General features: G+C 34.3%; 1 protein-coding gene across 1 annotated transcript; it reads left to right on the plus strand.

Annotated features, from left to right (window-relative positions):
- The first annotated feature begins 2,927 nt into the window (after positions 1–2,927).
- Positions 2,928–4,594, plus strand: LOC106316542 (adenylate isopentenyltransferase 5, chloroplastic). Its single transcript, XM_013754441.1, has 2 exons — positions 2,928–3,108; positions 3,235–4,594. Exon 2 carries the CDS (start codon positions 3,253–3,255, stop codon positions 4,255–4,257), a length of 1,005 nt encoding a protein of 334 aa, XP_013609895.1. The 5' UTR covers positions 2,928–3,108; positions 3,235–3,252; the 3' UTR covers positions 4,258–4,594.
- Positions 4,595–11,189: the final 6,595 nt, after the last annotated feature.

Consider the following 11,189-nt stretch of genomic DNA (forward strand, 5'->3'; position numbering starts at 1 on the left):
TTGACGTTGTTTGAATGCTTCTCTTTGACTTTGGAACGTTGATCCGTTACAGCCACATCCCCTTCCCCTCCAGTTAGATCTACCACCTCAGCCACAACCTCGTCCACTACTATAGCTTCCTCCATGACTTTCTTGACTCGTGTCACCATACATCAATTTTCCTTGATCGTCGTGTGTATCATCTTCCTCTTCGGCGATTCTTTCCTCATATGCTTTCAAGCGACCGACTATATCCTCAAAGCTGGTGATGTTAAGATCAAGGACTTGCTCAAGAGAGGCAACCATATGAATGTATTTATTTCTTGGCAAGCTTTTGAGGAATTTCTTCACAAGTTTGGGTTTTTCAATTGTCTCACCTAAAGAAGCGGATTTTTTATGAGATTTCAGCAAGTTTTCCAGCAAAGAGATCGATTGTGTCATCATCTTTCATCTTGAGTCTATCAAATTCTGCCATTAGGGTTTGCAACCTGGTTTCTTTGACTCTCTCAGCTCCCACATTGTGTGCTCGTATCGCTTTCGATGTATCAATGTCGCCAACTTGTAGAATCAAGGCTTCGGGTATGGATTGAAATAAGAACGCTATAGCCATATTGTTTTTCTTCTCATCCTTTGATCCAGGATCAATTGTTTCGCACACCTCACAGACCTTAAGTGCTATCTTCATTCTCATGGACCAGACAGTATAGTTTGAAGAAGATAACATCGGGAATTTGACAGCAGCTGGGCCGGTGTCTTTGTTCTTGATGATTGCTTATTTGATGTCGTCCATAGTTGCAGTTTCTTAGTTAGTTTGTGCGTGGCTCTGATACCAAATATAGAATCACAAAGCTATCTCAAGACAATAATAAGAAGTCCTTCTCTTAATCAATCAATCAAGCAAAGCTTAACAATAATTCAATCAAGCTCTCCAGGTTTCACAACTTGCGCACAATCTTATCAACGACATCATCATATATAAAGAGTTATATTTCCTAATCCTATTAGATAACATATATGTTAACTTCCAATTCCTCAACATGATAGGATTAGGTTAATTGCTTGTTTCTTAAGTTTCATTTTTCTTCAAGCTTAACTCAACAGTAAGCACCCATAAAATGTATATTTTGAACATTTTTAATTAAGTAGAGAGATAGTGGCAATTAACAAAACAAAATGGTGTTATGGAATATTAAGCCAAATAGCAAAAGGCTAAAACCGAAAGCCATAAATAAAACCATTCACTAATATAATTTGAGTTGATTCCACTAACTTTGAAATTAGTTTTATATATTTATAATGATAAATAAGTGTCGATCAAGCATGAGTTAGAGCTCTTTCTTATATATGTTGACAAAATATGAATACCATTTGATGCGTTTCTACCATTGATCGCTAGTATTTAACCGTGTTAGTTTTAATAATGGAACAATCTAATATAAAAAGCAGAAGAGTCTATATATCTATTATCAGTTATATTCTTAGGAGAAAGTTACCAATCTTTATATGGTATTTTGAAAGATAATTTTCATTCCAACCATAAGATTCCGTTCAAGACGAATAAGTTATAGAGTTATAATTTATAAATCTTGCCGGCTGTATTAGGAATCATTTGTAAAAAATGCAAATTAACTTCGAAAAATAATGAAACATAATTAATGTAAATATCTATTTCTAAAGTTTGTGTATTCATTACGTGAATGAATATTTACAATATTTTAAACTTGTATTTAATTATATCATCTCAAAATTTGATATTTTAATTAAAAACATTGTTATTTAAGTAAAATATTTTGTTTAATTGTAAAAGGTATACCGTTTATGATCTTTTACTGGTAGATTTAGTTTAATTTCAGAATCAGAATGTTAAATCTTACAACAGAAAATGTAAATATATAGTACTTTTTTTAACGGCTACTTGATTAAAACTAAAACCAGATTTAAATTGCAGAGGAGTAAGAGAACAGAGCTCTCTTAGCAAGCAAATCTGCAGCTGAGTTGTCTGGGCTTGAAACATAAAGAAAGGAGATAGAGGAGAGATCGAAGGCTAAATTGAGGATATCTGCAATACCAAAAAGTTTCTTGATTGAATTGCTCCCATTGATAACTCTGATGATACAGTACATAAACTACATAATTAAGCCCACTAGTGAACCAATATGAATTTGATCAATCAACAAAACTTAGAAGTGCAAATTTAACTTTTTATAACAAAAGAAAAAACTTAAAGGTGCGTTTACAAAAAAAAAAAAACTTAAGGTGCGGCAAGAAGCTCTTCGTTAGGCTAGGCGAAAACCAATGAAATTATAGACATCAGTTTATTATATTACACAGTCGTTCCAAAAAAGTATACTATTACATTACACTATGAGATAACAGTATTGTGTTATAAATCCGATTAAGAAAAACACAATTACCAAAAAAGTTTCAAATGAAGAGGTACAACCGTAAAAATAAATACTTATCTTAACAAGACGAAGGATCTACCTTGTTGCTGAACAATTTTATCAGACAATAGCTATCTACAATTTGAATATTAGATTAGTGTCTAAACAGGCGTATAAGCACCGCTTAAAATGTTTTTTTATATTGTGTTTTAAAAAATGGTTTCGTTTATCATCGATTTGCTGTTTAAACGGACATCTAAGCACTATGATTTTTAGAACACTAGGCAATATAATGTCACTAAAATTCCGTACCTCTAATTTTGTTCTCCCTGTTTCTGTGTTGAACTAATTTGGTGACAGAACCAATGACAAAAAAAACCAATCACACTTGATGATTCTTAGTGAAGATGTGATATAATATATCTATCATTTAACGACACGTGTCACTGCACAAGTATCTGTAAAATACTACTATAAACAAATAAACATCATGTCCGCCTCCAGGCAGCTATAAATTCCAAGCTCCCGATCTTTCCTCCACAACATATGCTCGTTGAGAGCAACAAGATAGTTTCACTACTGAGACTTGAGAGCATATTCTACTACCACACCTGAGCTTAGAATCTTGCCTTCTCCTCACATTTTCATTTTTTGATATTCAAGAAATCTTACGTTATTTCCATTTCCTAATAAATTAGAGATCGACAGGGAAGAGACAGTGCTCCGGGACACAAGCCACTTCAAGGTGAGTAGTATTAACCGGGGGAGACGGTGTCTCTCACTCTTTGACCTCAAACGAATCTATTGCATGTTATTATGCTTTTAGTTAGATCTGTCTTAAAAAATATTAATTATATAATTAATCCAACAGGGTGAAGTTTTTATAAGAATGAAGCCATGCATGACGAATCTAAGACAAATGATTCAACCAATGTTGAATTTCCAAAGGATATCCGCCGGTTTAAACATGGTCGACGTTCCGTTTTTCCGGCCCAAAGACAAGGTTGTTTTCATCATGGGAGCCACCGGAACAGGCAAATCTCGTCTCGCCATCGACCTTGCAACTCGTTTTCCGGCTGAGATCGTAAACTCTGACAAGATCCAAGTCTATAAAGGTTTAGACATCGTCACCAACAAAGTCACTCCAGAGGAAAGCCTTGGCGTTCCTCACCACCTCCTCGGCACCGTGGAAAACACTCACGAGGATTTCGCGGCGGAGGATTACCAGCGTGAAGCACTCAGAGCAGTTAAATCAATCGTAGAGAGAAACCGTGTCCCGATCATAGCTGGTGGTTCTAATTCTTACATTGAGGCTTTAGTCAACAATTGCGTTGACTTCCGATTAAGGTACAAATGTTGCTTCTTGTGGGTTGATGTTGATAGACCGGTTTTGAACTCATTTGTCTCGGACCGGGTAGATAAGATGGTCGAGATGGGACTCGTCGACGAGGTTCGCCGCATCTTCGATCCCTCGTCATCAGATTACTCCGCCGGGATCCGCCGGGCAATCGGAGTTCCAGAGCTGGACGAATTTCTCCGAGCGGAGCTGTGTACTTATCCGGCGGAGACGACGGAGAAGCTTCTTGAGACGGCGATCAAGAAAATCAAGGAGAACAACTGTTTGCTTGCATGTCGGCAATATCAGAAGATTAAGAGGCTTTACAAGCAGTGGAAGTGGAACATGCGCCGTATCGATGCGACGGAGGTTTTCCTCCGGCGAGGGGAAGAAGCCGACGAGGCTTGGGAGAACATGGTGGCTCGACCTAGCGCACTCGCCGTCGACAGGTTTCTTAATTACAGCAACGATCACCATTTGGAAGGGGACGATATTCTATTACCGGAGATCTCCGCTGTTCCGCCGCTTCCAGCCGCCGTGGCAGCGATTTCGCGGTAAAAAAATATATAACAGGAAATGAAGCAATGGATATGGTGTGGAAAAAAGGACTATTATATGCCACGTGGCGAGATTGTTGGAAAGGTCTAGAGCTATGACAATGCCACGTGGTTATATTGGTCTTTGTCGGAGAAGATGATCTTTTATTACATAAAGTGTGTGTGTTACGGTTAAACGGAATCAGTTTTGAGGGACCTAAAGTGCACGCGCGGGGCGGATGCTGACGGGTTCTCCTTTTGTTCCGGTATACTAGTACTTAGCTACGATGTAGTGCGGAATAGTGTACGATTATACGGTGGATAGTCAGTTAGAACATGATTAACCCGGAAATTTTAGAGTGGGGTTCTTATCAAAAGTTAATAAACTGTTTCTTAACTTTTAACTAAAAATGCTAAGAACCGGTTCGTAAAGTCTTTATTTAATAACTGGTTCTTAATTTTTTTAATTAAAAGTTAAGAATAACTTCTGCTAAGAACTTCTTCGTAAGAACTTCGGATTAATCATGTTCTCGAGACAAAGAAGATGTCGCTGGTCAACGTGGTTTTGCCCAAAAAAGAATAAGGATCCAACGGACAAAAGAACAAAGAGTCTTGTTGGACATGGACCCTACCTTTTTGACAACGGATTGCCGTCCGGTATGTATTGGGTCCCATAGTTGTGACATCATGTGGTTAAATAATTCAATCAAACGGCTGTGAAGTGATTATTACTCATATATAAAGTGTCTTTGTCCCGATGAACTTCGTATCATATGCTGGATAAGACGAGAGGAATTTTCAATTGCGTCATTTGTTAACAAATTAGAAAAAAATATACATCATCAGTTTATGTCCATGATAAACCATTATATTTTCATATTTAGAAGAAAATAATATAAAAGAAGAAGATTCTTGTTTGAGTTGATGCACCGCCACGCACTGCTTCTCCATCTCTTTCTTCTCCAAAAAAAGAAAACTGAGGAGTTCCATATACCTTATGTTTTCTTGGCTTATTTAAAAGGATTAGTTAGTAGTCGTGTGAATTATATATATGGGTATTGGAATATTTATGTCGAGTTATCTTTTCTAATGTTACAAAATATTATTATTTTTGAATATTTGATATATTGTTTATTTTGCTGTCAAAAAAAAAAAGAAGATATATTGTTTATTTTAGCCCAGAAGTGTTTAATGGTTTACCACATGATGTCACAACCAATTTTCTTAACTGTTTTCTTTTCTGAGTTTCACCGTTTTTTGTTTGTTTACATTGGTGTTTGTTCTTGTGGCTCGGTGAAAATACTGAAAATCTTGAATAAGGTGCAGTAAGTACGATGATGCAATGATTACTTGGATTGATGCAATAGTTTCTGGATTTTGAATCCTGGTAATTGCTCTGCCAATACGCGTGAACGTATAATTGCTCTACTAGTAGACATTAGACAAAAAGATTATATTTGTCATTTTTCATAACTAAATTGCGTTTGTTGGAGAGTATAAATATCTTAAATTTATAATAATTGGACTAAATGTGCGATGGATGTCAAAAACTATTCCCATTAGGCAAGTTGCTTAAAACTCTGGAATATCGCTATTATTAGCTCTGTCTTCACGTTAAATGTATTCGAGCCACAACTGTTCTTCACAACATAATAGTTTTCCATTTCAATTATTACTTTATTTATCTTACAGCTCTGTATCAGTGCGTGTTGTCAAAGAATAACAACTCAATATCAGTGGGCATTCTTGAATTATTTTCGTTTTCTCAAAGTGAATCCATGTGTTTATTCTGTGTATGTGCTATTTGAATTATTTTCGTTTTCTCAAAGTGAATCCACGTGTTTATTCTGTGTATGTGTTATTATCACCGTGTGATTTGGCTAACATAGTTTTGCTTAGGCTAAGTAAAGTATGTTCCACTTCTATGTACTTTCATATCAGTCATCAAAGCTATAATTTATACAATCGAAGAATAATTGACACAAAAGTGTTATATATACATGCATTAGTTGGTTTAGTCTCATCACCTTTGAAATTTTAAGACAAAGTTATGGACAATGATTAATTATGTTCATTGGAGAAGTTTCTAAATCTTTAATTCTCATTTGGTATTGGTGGAAGTATGCACTTATCTGGTAATTTTTATAAAATATTACCAATTAGGACAGCTAAAATAGTATTACGAATCTTAATTTTTAATCATTTCAAGAATTTTTTTGACAGAGAATATTGAGAACAATTCAATCTAGAGATGCATTAACGATATATTAAATATATAGTTATACCTTAGCCGTTAAACATACAGTAGTCACTGTTATTAAAGTTGGCAAATATGTTGATATACATATTTTGGAGTGGATTAGTTTGATGTTATACTAAGTACTAACTCCATAATAACATTGAAAATGCTTTAGTATGTAGTGACTTCCAAAAGACTAAGTGATACTCCCTCCCTCTGTTTCATATTAAGTGTCGTTTTAGAGAATTTTTTTGTTACAAAATAAATGTCGTTTTCGATTTTCAATGCAAAATTTATTAATTTTATGCAAAATTTATTTTTCTATTGGTTGAAATTTGGTTAGGTGTATAGGTAATAGTGTTTTTTTATAGGAAATTTATAAAATTAATAGTTTTTTTAATCCGTGTGCCGAAACCTAAAACGACACTTATAATGAAATAGAGAGAGTATTTTTCTTTTAACTGCTTTACTCGTGATGTAAATTACAAAACTGGTGATTACCGAGACCACAGTGAGATGAAATGTTTGTTTTGGATTCAATTTTTTTTAAGCTACTTTATTATAAATAGATCGCATGGTCTTTAAATTGTTAAAAAGCCTTTTACTAAATTAACCTAAATTTTTTATTATTCCATAAATCTCAGATAAAATCCTCTTGATCAGGAGCAAAAGGAAAAATCCACGTGATCATGTATTTTATAAACTAATATATATATGTATAATGTAAATGAATACGAAGATAAATTAAGTAAATAGGACTGACTAAATAATAGTTTATATAAAAAACTAAAACCAAGAATAGTATTTTTTATACACTCAGACTATATATTAAACAAAACATTTCTTAAACTGAAAGACATCACGACTAATATAATTTGATATTTTGGGCTGGTGCAGTTGATGAGCTACTCATAAAACAAAGTGTAGCTACTCTAGTTTTATTTTGTTTTCATCTTAAACATGAGTAGCAATTCAATATACTTCATTAGGGCCAGATTATTATATATGTTTTTATACGGGTGGTCATATTAGACTCGATTCGAAGGAAGCCTAACGGATTATATTAATGGGTCGAATTTTTAGGCCCAAGTTAAACAAGCGAGCTTTATTGAGCGAAAATATCAGAAGTTCATTATTAAACTTGTGGAAATGTTCAATCGTGAACGAGAATGAAGTTGAGGAGGTCGGCACGAAAGAGAAGTGGGAAAGCAGAAAGCTGTTATGCAAATCAATGGTAACACTTAATGACTTAAAGCTAATGACAGTGGCAAAGCAATGGTATTAAAGCTTCCATTGCTTTTAATGTCGACCACTTGATGATATCATAAGCATATCTAATTTCCCATCATCTATCTTGGCTTTTGATTCAGACCACGACTTGTGGTATCAAAGCAGATAAGTTTGGTGCGGACAAAACAAAGCAAGGCCACTACTCGTTCCAAAAACAAATAGCAAGGATCAAAAACAATCAAGGCTACTAGACGTGGCAATACCATTTTCCGAAATGAACAGTTCTTTGAGCCAAAAGGATTACATAAAGCTATGTAAGATTAATCTTCTATCCTTCCTTGTAACACTCCGCAATTAAGAATGTTCAAAGGTTACAATCTTTAGAGTCAAGCACCAGCCTCCAAAAAGATATCTCTAACAAAGCAAACCTGGCTTATATCTTAACGAAGGCCAAGCCCGAGGTCTAGTCACCATATTAACCAAGTAGTTTTCTTCAGCTTCGAATAAGACACGTGGGATTTTTAAACTAGCCATACTATCAATGGCCACGACCAACTTTAAAGGGGTTCTTAGCGGAATATAAAAAATTATAATCTCACCTTTAATAACCCTTCTTTAATTATGCTCCATTCATATGAACATATATTGCATTTGAGCCAACAGTGTGGATCTAACATCAGTTCCTTTTATCATCAATTCATGTTCATTATATATATGAAAAACAAATTCTTCTGTGTTAATGTGTTCACTTTATTCTTTTTGAGTTTTGTCAAAATTCGGTCGAGAGTAGTGTCGACCACTTTATTCTAGTTCTTGTCTTAAAAAGAAAGAATAGTTTTTCTTGCAAGTTTGACCAGAAAAAAAAAAGTTTTTCTTGCAAGAAAAATTGGACTGTATGACAAAAAAAGAAGAAGCAATAATTGAATACATAACCAAATGCTCTAGTTTTTCTATATACACATGTAGTAATGCATTTATGCCCATGAAACTAACCGGTGGAACCTGTTGGAAAAAAAATAAAAATAAGATTAATTATTTGATGTCATATGCGTGGCTTAATTATATTCACATTATCTTTTTTTAATTTTCTTTAATACCTTTTGAAAAAGTGAAAGGTCTCTCCGCCGCCGGTTTGCACCACCTCCTCAAACCCTTTGTTTGGCTCTCCACCGTCGGTGACGTTATCCTTGTTTGCGTTTATTAGCCATCTCGAAGTGCGTCGCGAAGGGGATATCGCCTCCACTTCTTAAATCGTTTGAGACAATAGGTCGTTACAGTACAATCGACAAGATGGAGCAACCCGAGCTTCTTCTATTTCACATCAACGATTCATCTGAGCAACTGTTGAAATATTGTAAGTTCTCGGTTTTGTGCCTTCGATTCTACTCGTCCGATGCTCTTTTCTTCTATTTGGGCTAGTAGAAAGAAATGATTTAGGGTTGAATTTGTCATGGTTGCTCGGACTCATCTGTTTACAATGAATTGTTGGGGTAATTATGTTTGAAATGTGAATTCACACTTTAGGGATTAGATCTATACTGGATTTTTATGCATCTTGAAATGGAATAGCTTGGATACTATGTTATGTTAAATGGAATGCTTTTTTAAATGGAATAGTTTACAGTACTTAATATTATAGTTCTACTCGGTTGTACTATTTTTCTAGAGTAAATTAGCAACCCATATAAAGATTTCCATTCCATTCCGTGTTATTGTATGTTCTGTTCGATGCATATAAATACTAGACTACATAAAATATAACCGATAATTGACTACTATGTTGACTTCGCATATTATTTGTGTATTTCATCTGTTGACTTCACATGTTATTTGACTATCTCAGGTTTGTCATGGATGAGTTATACCTTCCAAATAGACTGTTTACAACAGGATTTGAACCAACTGAAAAAAAAGTTAACAACTATTTCAACCTCCATTGGATTGAGGTGATCAAGAGTGCATTTAGAGGATGAGCATTTGGTGATGTTGAATGCGTCTCAGTTTGGTAAAGTATTGCAGATAGGGGCTCACACCTTCTCATTCATGTTTGTGCATTATATTCTCTCTTGTTAAGGACTTCGAACTATGGTGTTTCATATAGAATGGAAAAAATATTGTACTATTTCCATGTTTTGCTATTTTGGTTGGGGTTTATATTTCTGTCTAGGGTTTAGTGATTAGTGATTTTGGGTTTAGTATAAAGGGTTTGAGTTCATTATGGCAAAACATTAGATAATTCAATGTCAACATATAAAAATTACAGAATTTGAACCATTTCCTCCATCATATTTTACCTTTTCTTATCACGTGTGTATTTCATGATATTTTAGGTATATATAATAGTACTTATACACCACTTATTTCAGAACATATGTTTACATTTATAATGTAAATGGACACAGCTTTAACTTTAACATGGCCACCATTTTTTCCATCTTCTTACTGCCTTCGGTTAAACCATTTGTACTAAATTAATCTTCTCCATTTGATGTGTTTCAATATGTGATTCTCATAACACCACAAAACCAAACAAGTCACGTACTACGTCATCTACTCTTTCCTAGATTTCTATTATAGGTGCCCCATGTAGGATGGAAGATGAATTGCTATGGGTTTTACTTTGACACCATTCGTTTCCCTTAATAGAGTAAAACTATCTTTCATAATTATACCTTATTACGTGGCTTCTTGGTATTCTTTCATATGCCAAATCTGTTACCAAGTTTTGGCCATTGATTCCATCGTCTACGCCATACTCTCTCACACCTGGTGACGTCGTCCTTCATGACATACCTTCACCTACTTCAACGGTTTCTCTATTCTGTGTGCCTCATGTAGAATGAAACAAAATATTGTACTATTTCCATGTTTTGCTATTTGGGTTAGGGTTTATATTTCTGTTTTGGGTTTAGTGATCAGTGGTTTTGAGTTTAGTATAGAGGGTTTAAGTTCACTCTGGTAAAGCAGTAGGTAATTCAATGTCAACATATAAAAATTACAAAATTTGAACAATCTCTTTTATCACGTGTGTATTCCATACTATTTTGGGTATATAGAATAGTTCATATACACCAACACTTCGTAACATATGTTTACATTTGTTACGGACACAACTTTAACCTTTACATTGCAACCATTTTTTCCATCTTCTTAATTCCTTCGGATAAACCATTTGTGCTAAATTATTTTTTTCCATTTGCTGTGTTTTATATGTGATTCTTATAACGTCACAAAACTTACAACGTCACATACTATATCACTTGTAACTGGTAACATGTTAAGGAAAATGACAGAATCATCTGAATTGTATGTTAAATACCTGACTTTACATCATGTCAAAATCAATGTTACTTATCTAATTCACATGCGATATATGGTTACTTGGCAAATTAGCCTTTCTTGCAAATTTTTTTTTTTTTTTTTAAAATCAAATAAGTAACTAACTTCTCTCGTGACTTGCATTATTTTCCTAGTATTATTAATAG

Source organism: Brassica oleracea, chromosome C9 (genome assembly GCF_000695525.1).
Source record: "Brassica oleracea var. oleracea cultivar TO1000 chromosome C9, BOL, whole genome shotgun sequence".
NCBI lineage: Eukaryota > Viridiplantae > Streptophyta > Magnoliopsida > Brassicales > Brassicaceae > Brassica > Brassica oleracea.